This window comes from Aythya ferina, assembly GCF_964211825.1.
Source record: "Aythya ferina genome assembly, chromosome: 19".
In the NCBI taxonomy this organism is placed as follows: domain Eukaryota; kingdom Metazoa; phylum Chordata; class Aves; order Anseriformes; family Anatidae; genus Aythya; species Aythya ferina.
Genome location: NC_140309.1, coordinates 6,316,343 through 6,334,661, shown reverse-complemented (window position 1 = coordinate 6,334,661; position 18,319 = coordinate 6,316,343). Strand labels below are relative to the sequence as shown.

Here is an 18,319-nt window from a genome sequence, read left to right as displayed (position 1 = left end):
ATCGCTGCCACCCTCCCCTGGCAGCTGCCCCACGCCCGGAGGCACCCCCCCTGCCCGTGTCCCCCCCTCCCCGGGAGCTGCACGGCTCCCCGCGCTGCAGCTCCCGAGCATCTTGCAGGCTTTAGGAGAAAGGATTTTATTTTTTTTTTCCCATTTTATTTATTTATTTTATCCATGGGGGATGGGACTGAAGGATGCCGGGGTCGCATGGGAAAAACTTGGGGTTTTTAAAGCAATTTGGTGATCTTGGAGCCCTCCTTTTGGGGAGGATGGAGCCCCCCAGGCTCAGCTTCTCATGGCACCAATGTCCTTGTCCCCTCTCGCTGTCACCCGGCGGGGGGGTGGCTGGAGAAGGGCTGAGCACCCCAAATGTCCCCGTGTCCCCCTGGCAGGGCAGGAGCTGCTCACTGCGTGTGCCGTGACAGCAGCACGTGGCACGGCCCCAGCACAAAGCACAAGGCAGAGGCGAGCGCCCGGCCTGACCCTGACGGCAGCTGTCCCCCGCGGGGAGCCTTGCGGGTGTCCCTAAGGAAGGTGACAAAAGGGGACAGCCCGCTGGGGACAAGGACAGCGTTGGGGGGGGGAGATGGAGCTCCGAAGGGGCTGATCCTGCACGGGAGAGGGGTGCCCACCACCCTAAATCAGCCCCTCACCCTAAATCAGCCCCCTATCCTAAATCACCCCCCCACCCTAAATCAGCAGAAATAAGGCGCAGGACCCCTGCAACACGCAGGGAGCACAGGAGCAGCACCGGGAGGGGGAATTTGGGGCTGGTGCCAGCCTCCAAACCCCACCACAGCTGAAGGCAGAGCCCAGACCCCCCCCCAGATCCCCCCAAACCGCAGCCCCCTGCCCTCAGGCTGTGCTGGGACATTGTCCTGGGGGGGGGGGACAACGTCCCCACATTGCCACCAGCTCACTGCTCCCGTGCCTCGGAGCTGGATGTCGCCAGCGCTCGGCAGCCCACGTGGGATGGCTCCCGCCAGGGAGGAACGGGTGGGAAGGGGGGTGTGGGGGGAAGGAAAATAAATAAATAAATTCAATCCCACAGCCCACGGGAGAGGAGATGAGAGATGGGAGGAGGACCTGCAGCCGCGGCAGGGACGAGGAGAGGCTCCGACCTCCGTGCGCCCCAGGGCTGCGGCCGTGCGGACCCCCCCTGGCGCAGCGGGGGCAGCCGGCCCTGCGGCCCCCCCAGCTCTGTGCGCCTTGGCCAGCGGGCTAATTGCACCAGTGACTCTGCAGATCCCGAAATAGCTGCTGGCTGCGCCGGGCTGACGTCACCGTGAGACACGGGAGGCGCGGGGAAGGAGGACGCAGCGCGGCGGCGGCGGCGGTGGACGCATCCCGCAGCCCCCCCCCCCCCCCTGCAAAGGGTCCCCTTGTCCCCACGAGTCCCCCGCAGCAGGGGATGGGGTGGGCAGGGGTGATCCTGGGGAAACTGAGGCAGAAAGGAGGGCTGGGAGCGGAGCTCAAGGTCATCCAGGTGGTGCTGAGCACAGGGGGGGCCCTGCAGGGTCTCGCCCCTGGCCATGCCAGGCTCCTGTGGTTATGGGTTCGGGTGGGATTGCCCTACAGGGGCACGGGGGGTGTTGGGGGGAGCAGCCTTGCACCACGCACCGAGCCCAAATCACGGCGAGGCGACCCCACCAGCAGCTCATCCTCCACCCCACCAGGGAGATGGGCTCGTGCTGGTCCCCAAATGGGACCCCGAGCCCCCAAATGGGACCCCCGCCCACCCTGAGTGCCCCCAGACCGATAACGGGGATAAAAACCCGGCTCAGCACCGCTGCCCCGCAGCACGCAGTGAGCCCGGGGCCCTGCTGGGGCAGCTCCAACCCCCCCCAGGGGGCTCACAGGGCTCTTGGGGTGCCCGTGCCCCAGTTCCCAGCGCTGCCGAGCCGAGCTATTGTTCTGGAACACGGTGAAACCGTTCCAGCCTCCTCCATTTCCCCTTGCTCATTTCTGCTCCCTCCGCCTGGATTAATGGGTCTCCTCTCCCCGGCACAGACTCATTCCTTATTCCTAATAGGCCATAAATCCCGGCCCCAAAATAACCCCGGCTTTTGCCCGGACCTCGTGAAATATTCATTCTCTCTCCCCGGCCTCTGCGCCATCCCCTCCCTGGGGACGTTGGCAGGAACTAATCGATGGCATCGACCCGTGCGGGGCCGCAGCTGCTCCGGCCAAGCTGGGGGGGGGGAAGCAGCTGATGCAGCATGAAAAGAGGAGAGCCCTCGGCACCCCGCTGTCCCCGTGGCCTCCTCCCTGCTGTCCTGGCAGCGGGTGACAGCAGGGAAGGGACAGGGGATGGAGGGGATGGAGAGGCACGGCCGCTCTGCCCGGCTGCTCCCCCGGCGTCGGTGAGCGGCGCCCATCGAGTGCCATCAGCGCTGCGGAGCCCGTCCAGCTGCACAGCACCAACCCCGCAGCCTCCGGGGCTGCCAAAGCCAGCCAGGAGCACAGCCAGACCCCAAATCCCTCCCCTGAGCCCAGCAGGGTCCGAAATCGGTTCCCGGCTCGCTGCGAGCTGCTGGGTGCATGGATAGGGTTTGTGCCATCCTCACACATCCAAACCCGAGCCCCCCTCGCGGGGGCATCGCCTGTGCCGAGCCCCGGAGGGGTTGCAGAGAGGGGAGCGCTCACGTGAAAAGGGATTGTATTTATTCACAAAACAACCCCCCAAAAAAACACATGAAAAGTGGAAAAAAAAATAAAAGGGAATGTGCACAATCTTATTAACGAAAGAATTGTACAAACACGGGACCCGGGGGGGGAGGAGGGGGACCCCGGCACCCCCTGTGTTATGCAGCAGTCATGGCACCCCATAAACACCTCCGCACGCCCTACACGGACCTGACGGGGAGATTTTCTCTGCTTGCTGCTGGAAACGGTGCCCGGTGCGGCCCCGTGCTCTGCAGGGACAAAGGGGCCGTGCTGCAGGGCGCCGCCACCGTGCTAGGGGTCTGGGAGACACCGGCCATGGGGACACGGGGACATGGGGGTTTTGGGGGACATGGGGAGGCTGCAGGGGGCCCCGTCTCGCCCTGCTCCCCAGCTTTTTGTGGTTGTGCTGGGGAGGAGCAGGAGGAGAGGAGACGACGTGGGCACTGGGGACAATAGGAGGCAGCTGTGGGATGGGGACCTGTGTGAGGATTTGGGAGGTTTTTTGGCATTTCTCCTGGCGGCACGGGGAGAGAAAGCTCGTCCGTGGGTTAAGGGGGGGTTGCAAAGCAAAGGGGAGAACGGCAGCACCTCGCTGCGGAGCAAAGGGAACCTTCCGGAACCTTCTGGGTGGAGTTCAGCCCTGGGTGACGTTTCCCAGGTACAATCCCGAGCCAATTGCACAGCAGCAAACCCATTCCTCTGCCCTCACCTTGTAATCAAAATGGCTGAAACCAACCCAATTTCACACCAAAGCCTGTTTTTTTTTTTTTTTTAATTATTATTTCTTTTCGTGTTTGGTTTTGCTTTCCAATGGGCAGTTTGGGGGGGGGGGGACGAAGCTTCAGCCAAGACTTGAGGAGCTGAGGAAACCCAGGGCTGACCCCAAACACCCGAGGGAGCCCCGGGCAGCGCCCCGAGGGACCAGAGCGGCCGCGGAGGCAGGGGAGTGGCTGTCCCCAAACTGGGGACACCGGCACCAGGAGCCACCGCTGCCGGGCCCCAGCTGTGCCGGCGGGTGGTGCTGGGGCACAAATTGTGCTCGCAAAGGCTTGGGCCCAGCAGTGCCTGGTGGTGGATTCTCTGATGGCTCCTATGGGGTTGAGCCATTTAGATTTCCCCCCACAGAGACCTCTCCCTCCCCCGGCTGTCTATTTTAAAGGATTAAATGGGAACGCAGCCCCTTGGAGACCTCTCCCCTTCTGCCCAATTTGGGTGAAACGAGCCGTCAAGGCACACATCCACACACAGCCAGCGTGATGACCCAACCTCATTCCCCTGGGAAACCGGGCTCGAAACACACCCCGTGTCCAACTGAGCCTCCTTAGGGCGCTCCCACCCACCTGATTTACACCCTACTGCATTAAAAACCCCCACGCAGCCCCCCTATCCCTCCCCAGCTCCTAAACCTTGACCCCCCTCCCCGCCGTACCCACGGGCGGTCATAGGAGGCTGCAGACGGCGCCGGCGTCCTCGGAGTGGTCGCAGTTGTGGACGTCCCAGCGGATGTGGGAGCAGCGCAGCAGCGAGGGCTCGCTGCCCTTGCACTTGAGGTTGTCGAGGAAGATGTAGCCGGCCCCCCGGCCGTAGGGCGCTTCCCCCGGCGCCGCCACGGCGCGCCCGCAGCCCAGCCGCCGGCACACCACCTCGGCGTCCCGCAGGTCCCAGGCGTCGTCGCACACCGTGCCCCACTGCGACAGGTGGAACAGCTCCACGCGCCCCTCGCACCGGTGGCTGCCGTTCACCAGGCGCAGGGAGCCTGCGGGGAGGACGTCGGGGTTTTTGGGGGGGGGATCCCCAGCGGGTAGGGGAGATGGGGCCGGTCCCAAAAGGAGCCTCGCTTCTCCCAGTCTCCGTCCCAAGGAGCTCCAGGGGATGGTATCTGTCCCCCCCGGGGGCTGCAGGGCACCTACCGTCCTCGGGGTGGGTCGGGGCTGGCGTGGTGGCGGTGACGGTGGCTTCTTGGGAATGGTCGCCCGAGTCGTCAGCACCTGGAGCAGGTGGGAAGGGGTGAGAAGGGCAGTTTGGGGGGTGTCTGTGGTTTTTGGGGGCGGCTCGGAGTCCCCCTGTGAGCAGGCAGGGGGCGGGAGCTGGGGACAGGCGATGCGGTGTGGAAATGGGGTCACTGCGCTCGTGGCCGCAGCAGCGGGGAGCACCCCTGGGAGCACAGGTGGCACCCGGGTGTCAGCCACCACCTGCCAGCATCCCACTGCTGCCCTCCCCAAAACAGAATCCCAGAACATCCCAAACGGGAAGGCACCCACAGCATCAAGCCCAACACCCGGCTCACCACCAGGTCCCCAAAACCCACCCCGTGTGCCTGACACCACCACCCCACCACCCCCAAACCCACCTTTTGGCTACCGCAACCGACCTCACCGTGCCAGTACCCGACCAGGGTACCCCAAACCCCATCTCCCACCGCCCAAACGAGCACCCCACGACCTCTCCCCTCGGACCACCGACCCCGGTGGGGCGCCCACCTCGACAGACGACGCCGGCGTCCTCGTGGTGGCCGCAGTTGTGCCGCCCCCAGCCCAGGTGGAAGCAGTCGGCCAGGCGCGCCTCGCCGCCGGCGCACCCCACGTTGTCCAGCAGCACGGGCCCGCTGCCGAACCCGAAAAAACCCAGGACGGTGGCGGAGATGGCGGCGCCGCAGCCCAGCTGGCGGCACACCACCTGGGCGTCGGGGAAGTCCCAGTCATCGTCGCAGACGGTGCCCCAGGTGCCACCGTGCCGCACCTCCACCCGCCCGCGACAGCTCCCGTTGCCGTTCGCCAGCCGCACGCCGGCACCTGCGGGAGGGCAACGGCACAGCCACGGCGGGGGGGATCCTAAAAGGGTGTGGGGGGGGGTCCTAAAAGGGTGGAGGGGGGGGAACCTAGAGGGTGTGGAGGGGGATCCTAAAAGGCTGAAGGGTGGGGATCCTAAAAGGTGTGTGGGGGGATCCCTAAAGGGTGTGGGGGGAAACCCTAAATGGATGGATGGGGGGATCCTAAAAGGGTGAAGGGGGGGAACCTAAAGGGTGGAGGGGGATCCTAAAGGGTGTAGGGGGTGATCCTAAAAGGGTGTGTGTGGGGGATCCTAAAGGGTGTGGGGAGGGATCCTAAAGGGTGAATGGGGGAATCCCTAAAGGGTGTGGGGGGAGACCCTAAATGGGTGGATGGGGGGACCCTAAAAGGGTGGGGGGAGGATCCTGAAAGGGTGGAGGGGGAGGAACCTAAAGGGTGTGGGGGGGGATCCTAAAAGGCTGAAGGGGGGAACCTAAAAGGGTGGAGAGGGGGGATCCTAAAAGGGTGGAGGGGGGGACCCTAAAGGGTGGATGGGGGGATCCTAAAAGGGTGAAGGGGGGAGAACCTAAAGGGTGGAGGGGGATCCTAAAGGGGGGGGGGGAGGAGGAGGAAAAAGGGGTGGGAGGGTAGTGATGGGGGGGAGTGGAGCGATGGGGGGTGTGGGGAGGTGGGGGGGGGCATGGGGAAACGGGGGGAACAGCATAAGGGGATGGGGGTGTGTGGGGAGATGGGGAAGGGGCATAGGGAGATGGGGGGAACCTTGCAGGGACATGGGGGGAACAGCATGGGAGGATGGGGGGCGCGTGCGGAGATGGGGGGAGCCCCTGGGGAGATGGGGGAGCCCCCATGGGTTTAGGAGGTAGCTCTGTGAGTATGGGGTGAGCACCGTGGGAAGATGGGGGGGGCCCTGGGACATCAGGGGAGCACCCTGGGGACGTGGGGTGAGTCCCTGGGGGCAGGGGGTGAGCCCTGGGGTGCCCCTGACATATGGGGCGAGCCCTGGGCTTGTGGGGTCGTGTTCCCAGGGCTGGGGCAGGGGCACTTTGGGGTGGGGGCTGCGCCGGACCCTGTGCGGTGCCAGTGGTGGCCACCCACTTACTGTCCATCGGGGAGGTGAGCAGCGCGCTTGTGGCCACCTCAGTCACCGGCGTGGGCTGCTCGCGGCTGTCTGTCACCGCTGGGACAAGGACAGGGACACGGGGACACTGGGGGGGGGCTGTCCCCACCCCCTGCTGCCCCCCAGCCCCATGGCAGCCCCATGGCAAAGTCACTCGAGGGGCCAGGAAGAGGGTCCCGGGGATGTGCCATGGGGAAGGGCACCCTGGAGAGCCCCAAAACCTGACTGAGATGCGCCCGGGTCCCCTGTCCCCCGGGTGGGGACAGCCCAAGGAGCCACCAGCCCCTGGGGCCACCCCCGTACCTGTGGCCGTGGCGGTGAGCGTCTCCTGGTAGTCCAGGGCCACCGAGGTGGTGAAGGACGTGATGGTGGACGTGTCCAGCCCTGCGGGGACACAGAGGGGGCGAGAAGGGAGAAGCTGCAGAGCAGCTGGAATGGGACACGGAGGGCGTGGGGATGGGGAGGATGGAGGGAGATGGAGGAGGTGGAGGTGATGGAGATGGAGATGGTGGAGGTGGAGATGGAGATTATAAGGAGATGGTGGAGGTGGAGATGATGGAGAAGGGGATGATGGAGATGATGGAGGTGGAGATGGAGATGCTGGAGGTGATGGAGATGGTGGAGATGATGGAGATGAAGATGATGGAGATGGAGATGAAGCTTCCCCTTTCATCCCCACTTCCCACACGCTGGAGATGGAGCTTCTCCAAGCCCCACAAAAATGCTGCAGGACATTTCTGAGCCCCGATACACAAAATATTCAAATATGGGCAGCGGCAGGAGCAGCGGGGAGCATGGTGGAGGCAGGCAGCGTGCAGCCAGCCCCACCGCCAGCTCCAAAGCCGGGTTCCTCGAGGTCCTGCCCCACCTGACGGGCTCAGAGCGCTGCCACCCATCCCCGTGTTTGAGGGGCAAAGGGGCACCCTGAGCAAATTTCCCCTGATGAACAGCAATCAGTGCATAACAACGGGGCTGGGCGCTGGCAGAGGGGCAGGAGGCGAGCCTGGAGGTGCTCCCCACCACTCCTTCCCACCCCCTGACCCCACAGCGAGGACAGGGAGATGATTTCTCCCTCACACCCCCATCCCGGAGCTGGGCTGACCCCATCCCAAGCCCCAGGAGAGGAGCAGGACGCTCCAGCCTCCATCCCGCGGGCGCATCGGGGCTGCTCCCCATGCAGGCCCCCAGTTTCCCCCCGGTTACCCGCGCAGACGACCCCGGCATCCTCGTGGTGGCCGCAGTTGTGGATGCCCCAGCCGAGGCTGTAGCAGGCGGAGAGGACGGGCTCGCTGCCCTCGCAGTTGACGTTGTCCAGCAGGATGCGCCCCGTGCCGTAGCCGAAATAAGCGTTGCTCTTGGCCTCCAGGGCCCGGCCGCAGCCCAGCTGCTTGCAGACCACCCCGGCGTCGCTCAGGCCCCAGTCGTCGTCGCACACCGTGCCCCAGCTCCCCCCGTGGAAGATCTCCACCCGGCCCCGGCAGGCGTCCGCCCCGCTCACCAGCCGGACGCTGCCGTCACCTGGAGGGGGACAGAACAGGGGGACAAGCGTCTCGAGCCCACCGACCCACAAGGCTGGGCTCCGGTGGGGTGGAAGACACCTAAGAGGGTGGCAGGGGGGCTGCTTTGGGGCAGTATGACTGATGGGATCCTGCACGAAGTGCTGGAAAAGGGATTTGGAGGATTTGGCCCCAAAGGTGGAGGTGCTGGGGGGCTGCTCCTCGTGGGCAGCCCACCGGGGTGGCTGGAGGGGAAGGATGGGGCCGTGCTGGTGGTGGTGGGGTGGGGATGGGGGTGCTGTTCTGCTCTCCCCTTGGAGACCCCCCAGCCGGGCCGGGCTCCCAGCCCCTCACCTTCCCCGCTGCGCCCCGAGGCCGTGGCAGTCCTGCTGGTCGGTCCTTCGCTTGCTGGCGTGGGCAAGAGCTCTGCAGAGGGAATGAGAGATGCCATCCCTTACCCAAGAGGTGACCAGCACCCAGAAAAACCTCACAGAAAGGATGCAGAGGCTCGGCTGACCCCGGGGCTCCTCCGGGAGACCCCTGGAGCCGCCAGCCCCCCTCCCCATTACCATTACACACGACGCCCACGTCCTCGTAGTGGTAGCAGTTGTGGATGCCCCAGCCGTGGCTCCAGCACTCGCTCAGCGCCGCCTCCCGGCCCTTGCAGTCCACGTTGTCCAGGAAGATGGGCCCGCTGCCCTGCCCGAAGGTCATGGGCGCCGGCAGGGCGATGGCGTGGCCGCAGCCCAGCTGGCGGCACACCACGTTGGCGTCCACGATGTCCCAGTCGTCGTCGCACACCGTGCCCCACGAGCCGTTGTGCAGGATCTCCAGGCGGCCCTGGCAGCGGCCGGGCCCGTTGGCCAGGCGCAGCTCTGCGAGGACGGGCACAGCGAGGGGCTCAGCGGGCCAGCCACGAGGCTCCAGGCACCCAAAACGTCTCCGTTACGGAGGGTTTGGGCCCATTCTGCCCCAAATCGCCGCTCCTTGGGTCAAGCAGGTGACTCTTGGCCAGCTGCTAGCTTGCTGACCCCATTGCTAACACCCAGTGAGCTTGATGGTGGGGACACGGGCACCCCTGCACTTTTTTTTTGATCACACAAGGTGCAAAAAACATCCTCCTGGATGTTTGCAGCCCGGGGACAAGCCAGCCGTGTGCCACCACGCAGCCCGGGTGACGAGGTGCAATTAGCAGGTTGCTGCTCGCCTCAGTGAACGCGGCCACAGTGGGTCCCCGGTGGGAATTGGTGGCAGGGAAATGCTTCCCCAGGCTGCTGGCAGCAGGGACTGCGTGTGTGTGTGTGTGTGTGAGCTGCCCTCCAGGGAGTTATTGGCGGGGGCACGCTGAGTGACACGGGGACAGGCAGCCGGCGGGGGCTGGCAGGGTTTCCTCGCCTGATAACAAGCAGCGTGGGGCTGAGAACGGATCCCTATTTCCCCTCCGTAAAAGAAGTTTTGCTTTCTGCTGTCGCTCTTTGTTCCAACCCAACATGCCTCCTGTCTGAAGCCCCGTTTGGAACAAAACCACTTATTTATTTATTATTTTTTTTCAGCTGCAAAACCTGGAGGAAAGCGGCTCGGAGCGAAGGACCTCACCTGGGAACGGCAGCGGAGCGGGCTCAGAGGTGCCTGAAACAGAGGAGGCAGGGTCAGGGCTCCCCGGATAACCACACGGGGATGCAGGGAGCAGGGCTGGGACCGGCTGCACGTGCTGGGAATTATTTCAGCTCAGCCCCAGAGGAGCTGGCAGCTCCAGCCCCCTGCATCTCGCCCGCCACCACCCTCGCTCCCGGCTCCCCGCGGCTCCCCGAAACCCTTGGATGGAGCTCGGCAGAGAGGTGCCAAGGGTGCCTGTTAGCAGCCTAATGAAACCAAGCTGCTCTCCTGGCGTGCGCCCGGGAGCTGCTAGCTTGCAGACAGAAGGAGCCTTTCACTGCTGCCTCTCCTCCCCGCTCCCCCCGTTGTCTCGCTGCCAGCAGCTTTGCTTTATGGGCACGGCGAGCGGCGGCGGCAGCAGCCCCCGGAGAAATGGTCCTGCCTGCCACCACGGGGAGCCTGCTGGTGATTTCCTGATGGCAAACGCTGCGCCGGGCAGCTCTCTGTGCATTGTAATTTACTTATTTTCCCCAGAATGCAGTCAGCACTTTGCAGGCTGTGTGTTTCTCCACGTGGACCAACACAGCTGATGGGGTGAAGCCACTCCAAGGGTGGCCCCGAAGCCGGGCGAGCTGCAGGGTGCTGCTGCTGGGCACAGCAGGTCCACGTGGATCTGCCTCTTGCAATCACATTTTCCACCTCGCAGTGGTGCAAGCACCTGGGAAACACCCGCCTGCTGCAGCATCCCCACCGGGGAAAGCTCAGGATGCGGCCCCAAAAGCACGGGGACCCTTAGGACCCCTGGCAGCAGGGGTGGTGGGTGCCAAGGGAGGAGATGGGACACGTTGATGGGGTGGGCACACAGCAGGGCTCACCTGCTGGTAACTGATCCCTGCAGGAAACAGGAGCCCGGGGGATGCTGCCAGGAGGAGAGGCTGGGGGGAGATGCCAAAGGGTGGGTGGAGGTGCCGGGGTGTTGAGGAGTGATTGATCCTGGCTCGGGCGGGTTTTTGCCACCTATTCCCAGCGGCGGGTGAGAATGGCTTTGTTAAATATTCCATATTCATCTCCCGTCCATCAGGATCAAAGCTCCGAAGCGTTCATTTAAGAGCATCCTCCAGCAAAGTCAAGAGAGGCCCGAAAAAAGGCAGGCGGTGCGGCCACGCTAATGAGGAAACCGCTGGTCCTGGGGAACTGCCGCAGCTCCCAGCTCCCTCTGATCCAGCCTCACAAAGCCATAAAAAAACAAAAAATAAAAGAAAGAAGAAGGAACTGTGTAAAGACAGCCCCTCTCTGGGCACATTCCTAAACAAAAGCACCAACCAGGAGGACTGCTCAGCCCACAAAAGCACCGTGGGGATGTCCTGGGGATGCTGGCAGCTGGCTCGCTCCCTCCTTCAGTGCCACCAGGGCCATGGTGACACTCCACACAAGGACAATTTGCCCACTGCAGCAAGCCAGGAGGAAGACCTCGGTGCCCAAATCCCCCCACCCCACTGTGCCCAGCCAGTGCTCACCCATGGGGCCGAGGAGGAGGAAGAGGAGGAGCAGGGAGGCAGGCAGCGCCCCACACACCGGGCACAGGCCAGGGCGCATCTCCGCTCGAGGGTCCTCCTGCTGCCCCTGGAACACACAGACACCAGGGTTAGTGATGGCGGGGGTGGCTGGAGCAGCAATCGTGTCAAAAAAAAAAAAAAAAGCACTGGAAGAGGTGGAAACAGGCTCCCCATCCGCATGGGTAATTCCTAACCCACCACGTGGACGTGGCACTCGGCACAGCACGCAGCCCCCTTCTGGGTGCTTCGTGTCGCCCCAGCAAGTCATGGCCCTCTTTAGGGGAGGCTCCTGGCATTGCTCCTCTGGGGCTGAAGGATTCACAAGAGCAGGAAACCCAGCAAAAAGCCTCCGAGGCTGCGCCAGGCTCCCACCGCGCAGGCATGGAGAAACCCTCCCTGAATTATCGAGCCGGCTACATCCACGCTCAGCCCTCTCCATCACACAGCTCCTCTCCCTCCCTCGGTGCTCTCCTCTTATTAAAGAGACACAATTCCCCCTCCATTTGCTGCTCGGTTCAAAAGATGGTGTAGAAAAGCTGAACATCAGCTCTGCTGGGTGCGAGCTGGCAGGGACACCCCGCACCCAGCACGTCCCCAGCACCAGGCTCCCACCATAGGGACAAGGACAGGGACGGCAGTGCCAGGGCCTGGCGGAGCAGTGCCATCCTGAGGACACTGTTTCATGGAGGCTGTAAAGCCAGCCTGTACATCTTGCAGAGCTGGAGGCCTAAAATTAGCCTCTGCAGCTCGCATGGGGCTTCTTGGAGCGATGGGCACTGCTGCTGCTTCTGCTGATGGCCACACAGGGCACAGCCCCGCGCACACCCCTGCTCCTGCCGCGGGGCTGCTGCCGACCCAGCGCTCGGAGGAGACCCGCCAGCACACCAACGGCTCAGTTACGGGGCAGGGAAATCAATCTAGTCCCTAACGTCGCATTTCTCAATACTCCATTCATGCTTATTCCGCCCCGAAGAATGTTGCCTTTTGTCCTGCCGGCCCTCCCTGCTCCGCGGCAGAGAGGGGCTGAAAGACGGCCGGCACGCTGCCGTGGGCCAGCAGCCCCTCGGCATGCCGCCTGCACCAGCCCTGCTGCGGGCGAGCATCCACCCCATAACCACCCCATATCCAACCCATACCCATCCCATATCCATCCCGCATCCACCTTGCGTCCATCCCACATCCATCCCACATCCATCCTGCATCCACCCCGCATCCATCCCATATCCTCCTGCTCCAGCTGCCCCGGTGCCCTGGCAGGCATTAAGCACCGCAATGCGAGCCACATCCCCAGCTGTCCCCATCAAGATAAATCCCCACTTTCCCTGCAGATCCCAGCAAATAAACCACAAAAACTCTTTCCTTCGGACCGGACAGGACACATTTGCTGCTGGACCAACCCTCTTCCAAAAGCAGTGTCATCAATCCACGTACCTGTTCGGTATTTTCTTTCCAGTATAAAGGCGGATATATTAAATCCCAGAAATAAAGATTCGGAAGTCAAGAAAAAATGCTGGCCGGTTGGTTAACAAAAAGAAAAAATAATTGATGAAATGAATGTTGCCTCTTCGCCCAGGCAGGTGCGGTGGGGATAAGGCAGGAAGCTTTTCTTCCAGCGCGGGGGCAGGTGCAAATTTTTTTAGAAAATAGCAAAAAAATAAAAAGAAAGAAGGGAAAAAGGATCTCGTCCATCGACCGAGCAGCTCCAGCCTGTCATCCCGTGCCACCCCGGGGTCGGACGCTGCTGCTGGCAGAGGAAGGCTCACGGTTGTGGGGTGGGAAGGCGCCCACGTCGCCCCATTGTGGGGCTGCCCATCCCCTCCTGGGGGAGACGGCCAGGGGAGGGAGGATGAGGAGGGAGAGGAAGAGGAGGATGAGGAAGAGGAGAGGAAGAGGGGACGCGGAGCGAGGCGGGATGGGGTGGGACTGGCTCGGGTTTCAGGCTGGCGCTGGGAGCTGGCTGAATGCCTCCGGGAGCGGGTGGAGGGCATCTGGGCTTGTTGCTTCCCCCTCTGTTTTCCTGCCCCATTTTGGAGAAGGCAGCAAGGGCATCACACCGGCATGGGGAAGGCAGCAAGGACACGGTCCCGATCCCGCTGGCACCCCACAATGCCTGGATAGGTCCTGTTGGCGCGGGCAGGACACAGGTCCCATCCCACAGCACTCCCCACGCATCCCTGGGCTGGCACCTGAGCTCCTCTTTCCCAAGGCAAAGTCAAGGAAGGTTTTTCTGGGCTCTCCAAAAACCACCAGATTTGGGTTGGTGGTGTTCCCCTGTCTCCCCTCCAGGGGAAACCTTTCTGCCCCATCTCGGGTGCTTCACGTCTGGGTCATCTCCCTGAGCTTCCAGCCAGGGCCAGCCTCACAGCGCTGCGCGCCCACGGGTCCCTGCTCCCCTCTTGGAGACCGATGGAGCTGATGGCCGTGGGGGCATCCCGTGTAATTTTAAATAGAAATGTGTTCAACCATCGGTACTGCAAGAAAAAGCCCATCAAAGGTCTCTACACTCTTGAAGGCAACTGCAAAAGGACCCCAAAAACGTGTTGGGTTTTCTTGCGAATTCTTAAGCCCCCCCAATGATTTGGGGGCCCTGGTGTGCCCTTGGCTTTGGACAAGCCGATCCCACGAGCAGCAGGATTTCTGCCCCGGCTTTCCATGCAGTCAGCAGGTGCCTCAGTACCCTTCTTTGTAGGTCTGCAGGAAGCCCGTGCCCCAAAACGTTTGTGTTTCACCTCGGTACAAAGCAGTGACAACCACTGGTGACTGTGCCGTTACCCACCTGCCGGTATCCCTTCTGGTGTTGCAGTAATTAGCAAGTAGGCATTGACTTTTTATTCCCCATCATTGGCAAAGTTATAATTAGTCTGCTCATAAATGCTAGTTTCGAAGGTGCCTTTTTGGTCCGTTTTGCCCAAACTTTGAAAAACTTTCAGCCACCCTGGCTGCCAGCCCAGGGCTGTGGATGGTCGCTGTCACAAGCGATCCACATCCAGCCTGGGGGTGCCGCAAAGCGAAGCCTCCCTGCGGGTGGCCTGAAGATGCTCCTCTCCGTCTGCGTTTTTCACAAATCTGCAGGGCTACAGGGAGAAAAAAAGGCTTCCCTCAGCAGCGAGCTGGCCAAACCCCGGGTATATTTTGGCTCAGGGGAGATTTTGGCTCCTTGATTCCTTTGGATTTTGGTTCCTCGGGGAGGTGTGAGCCACGGGCTGGGTGCTGATGAGCTGCAGGCGTCCCCCACTGTTTGCTGGGCTGCACCAGCAGGCTTTCAGGAACTTGCTTCCTGCTGTCATCCGCATTTTGGGGAGAATTTAGCTGGGAGGAGGCTTTGATGGCAGCAGGATGGGGAAGGAAGGGACAGCACGAGCTGGTTGATGGCTGCAAGACCTGCTGGTGCTTGAGGAGAGGGGACACGAGGGGAAACCAGTACGAGCATCTCTGGCCAGCCCATGCACCAGCTGATATGTTTAATTTTAACACATTTACGGAGAGCAGAAGGAAGGGAGGCAGCCCCCAGGGAGCCTCGGCACTGCAGCGAGGTGGAGCTGAGGGAGAGGAACCCAGCCCTGCACAAAACGGCCTTTGTTCACCCGGGGAACCCGCTTCGGGGAGAAGGAGCAGCCCAAGGACACCCCGCTGACAGCCTCTGACAGCCCCAGGGGTGGCAAACGGGGAGCTGGGGCCCTTCTGGGTGCTCAACACGGGCAGCTGCTGGGCCGCTGTCTATCCAAGCATTTTGCTGTGCCATCAGGGTGCCCAAACACCGCTGGATGTTTCCACTGGTGACAGCAGCGAGGGCAAGAGCTGCTTCTCTTTTCCCTACACAGCGCAGGGCAGGACCCACAGAGGTGCCCTGGAGCACCCATGGGTGATCCCAGTGCCCACACTACAGCCTGTGAGTCCCTCACTGTTCTGCGTCCTCTCTCATGGGGTTACCTCTCTGGGTAGGATATCAGGCTCCTGGCAGCAGGACCCTAAGTGAATCTAGTCCCAGATGGCCTCAAGTTGCACCAGGGGAGGTTTAGATCGGGTATTAGGAAGAATTTCTTCCTGGAGAAGGGCGGTCAGGCTGCCTGGGGAAGCGGTGGCGTCCCCATGCCAGGAGGCACTGAAGAGACTGAAGACTTGATCTTAAAGGATCTTTTCCACATTTCCATATCAACCTCTTATCTCTGTGGCCGTGGGGGCCGGGTGGCTTCCCACCTTCATCCACCAGCACTGCCGGCCCTACACAGAGCAGTCACAGAGGGCCACACAGCTCAGACCGGCTGGCGTGGGGGATTTAGGAGCAAAGCCCTAAAACAGGGTGCGGGGAAGGCAGACGGTGGTGGGTGCTGCCTGCCCTGGTGCATGAACACATGGGGCACGGAAATGGGACGGCCTGCATGCCGCCTGCCTCAGGCCTGCACCAGCATCCCAGTGCTGTGGGGACACTGGTGCTGAGGGGACACGAAGCACTAGGTGGCTCACTAGGTGGCAGTGAGAAGCGCTTATAGGGTTTGTGAAGATCCCCGCTCCTCGGCAGGCCGCAGCAGGCCGACACGGCCGGAATCTCTCCCTGACCCCCCTCACTTTGGGTTTGTCCTGTGGGGAAGGTAATCTGCAATCAGCCCCCCACACTGCATCACACAGTATTTTACACTCATTCTGTACCACACTCACCATATCACACTATTTTATGCACACCCCATATCACACTATTTTACACACTCGTTCTGTACCACATACACACTGTATTGCACTGTTTTACGTACACACACCATATCACACTACTTTATACACACACGTCACACACTATTTTACACACTCACCCTGTACCACACACACATCATATCACACAATTTTACACACCAACCATAGCAGACATGCACATTGTATCAGTTTAAAAAACTCACACACATCACACTGTACCACACTCACAGATCACAATTTTACACATGCACACCCCCCATATCAGACTATTTTACACACTGACCCTGTACCACACTCACACCACAGCCTATTTTACACATGCACACCGTACCACCCCCATCACACCCTATTTTACACACTCACCCTGCACCACATACACACCATACCCCCCACACACTATTTCACACGCTCACACCACACTCCCACCGCACACTAGTTCACACCCCCCCATAGCACATGCTATTTTACACTCACCCTGTACCTCACCCCCCATATCACACACAGTATTTTATATACACCCCCATAGCACACACTATTTTACATCACCCCATACCACACACTACTTTACACCCCCCTATATCACACACACTATTTTACACCCCCACACATCACACACACTATTTTACACTCCCCCCTGTATCACACACTATTTAAAACACCCCCTACATCATACACTATTTTACACCCCCTATATCACACGCACTATTTTACAACCCCCACATCACACGCTATTTAAAACACACCCCATAACACACACTATTTTACACCCCCCCATATCACACACACTATTTTACACCCTCACATCACACACTATTTCACACACCCCCATATCACACACACTATTTTACACCCCCCATCACACACACTATTTAAAACACCCCCCACATCACACAATTTTACACACCCCCCCATATCCCACACACTATTTCACCCCCCCCATCACACTGTTTTACACACTTGCCCCCTCCCAACACTCTTACACACCCATCACACTCACACCATGTCACACACACCTCCCACCAACCCCTTATCCACCAACCCCTCCCATTATCATCACCCCCCCCCATTATCATCACCTCCCCCCATTATCATCACCCCCCCCCATTATCACCCCCCATTATCACCCCCCACCCCTTGGCCCCTCCCCTCCCCGCTGGCCCCGCCCCCTCCTCCTCCCGCCCCGCCCCCGCACTACATCTCCCAGCGGGCCCCGCGCCGCGCACGCGCAGTGCCAGCGCCGCCGGCCGGGAAGCGGCAGCGCCGGGAGCCGCCGGGAGCCGCCGGGAGCCACGGTGAGGGGCGGCGGGCACGGGACCGGCCCCGGGCCTGGCAGGGCCTCAGCGGGCTCGGGGCCGGCGGCAGGAGGCGGGGGGGAGGCTGAGGGTGTGCCCGGCCGGCAGGCGGCTCCCCTGGGCCCCGCCGTTGCTGGGCCCGAGCCCCCGGGGCCGGGTTTGGGGTGGCGGGGACCGGGCCCGGGCCGCCTGAGGCCCCCTGAGGCCTTGGTGGGCCGGGGCGGGCAGCGCCTCAGAGCCGTCCTGGCGCCGTTTCCTTTTTAAAAAATGTACGTTTTCTTCAAAAAACACCCTTTAATTCACTTTTCTGCCTCCCCGGCCGCTTGCCCGCTTGGTTTGGGGGCAGAGGGGCCGAGAGGGAGCCCCACTGAGGGGCAGCAGCCCCGGCTCTCGGTGCCCCGTTGGGGTGCGGGGGTCCCAGGGGTGCTGGGTGCCCCCCAGGAGGGTGCTGGGCGCCCCTATGGGTGCCCCCCGGGTGGCTCCTCGCTCTGGGAGGTTTCTTGGAGGTTGTTTGGAAGGGACAGAGCCCAGGTTTCACTTTTCCCGTGCTGGGCACTCCCTCCTGGCTTGCTGCCGGCTGCTGTGTTGGTGCTGGGGGGGGTTGTGGGGTGCTGCCCGGTTTCCTTTTGGGGTTACGGTGCTATAGGATCGCAGGGGCTTGGGCTCGTTCAGCCCCGCTGCCTCCCCGGGTGTTGTGTTCTCGTCCCCGTGGGTTCCCTGCAGTCCTTCACCTGGTGTTCATGGCCCCTAACAAATCCCCCCTGGGCACCCCCTTTTTCTGAGCAGCCTGCTGAGGAGTCGGTTTGACCGATCTGGTGACTTTTCAGATGCGTTTTGCAACCGCAGCCCAGCTCGAGGGCTTCCTTCCAACTGTGGCACAAGCTCACCCATCGCTCCGGTCCCTAACAGCGCTGGCAATTCCCCTTCAGAAACTTAAAGTGGGGCTTGGGGTTTTTAGAAATCACTTCAGGCTCGTGAATTTTAACATCCCGCATTTAAAGTAAAGTAAATTCCCGTTTGAGGACGGGGCATTGAGGATTACATTTGTCTCCAGGATTCTTTAATCCCTCTCGCCCCCACCTGCGCCTCCCGGTGTTTGTGCTGGAGCTTTGGGTCAAAC

At 61.7% G+C, this 18,319-nt stretch overlaps 2 protein-coding genes across 4 annotated transcripts in view; one reads left to right on the top strand and one right to left on the bottom strand.

Annotated features, from left to right (window-relative positions):
* Positions 1–4,106: 4,106 nt before the first annotated feature.
* Positions 4,107–18,090, bottom strand: SSC4D (scavenger receptor cysteine rich family member with 4 domains; the record flags this gene model as incomplete). Its single annotated transcript, XM_084493442.1, has 13 exons — positions 4,107–4,423; positions 4,578–4,655; positions 5,148–5,459; positions 6,556–6,633; positions 6,877–6,957; positions 7,777–8,091; positions 8,424–8,495; positions 8,639–8,944; positions 9,666–9,698; positions 10,541–10,600; positions 11,183–11,288; positions 17,100–17,455; positions 18,087–18,090. The coding sequence occupies 13 exons, from the start codon at positions 18,088–18,090 to the stop codon at positions 4,107–4,109; spliced, it is 2,118 nt and encodes a 705-aa protein (XP_084349568.1).
* Positions 17,133–18,319, top strand: part of DTX2 (deltex E3 ubiquitin ligase 2) — a 26,414-nt gene continuing 25,227 nt past the window's right edge. The window contains exon 1 of one of the 3 annotated variants that reach the window (XM_084493021.1): positions 17,133–17,199. The gene's annotated coding sequence lies outside the window, so the exon portion shown is untranslated. The remainder of the gene's footprint in view (positions 17,200–18,319) is intronic. The other 2 variants (XM_084493022.1, XM_084493020.1) reach the window with 2 other exon arrangements.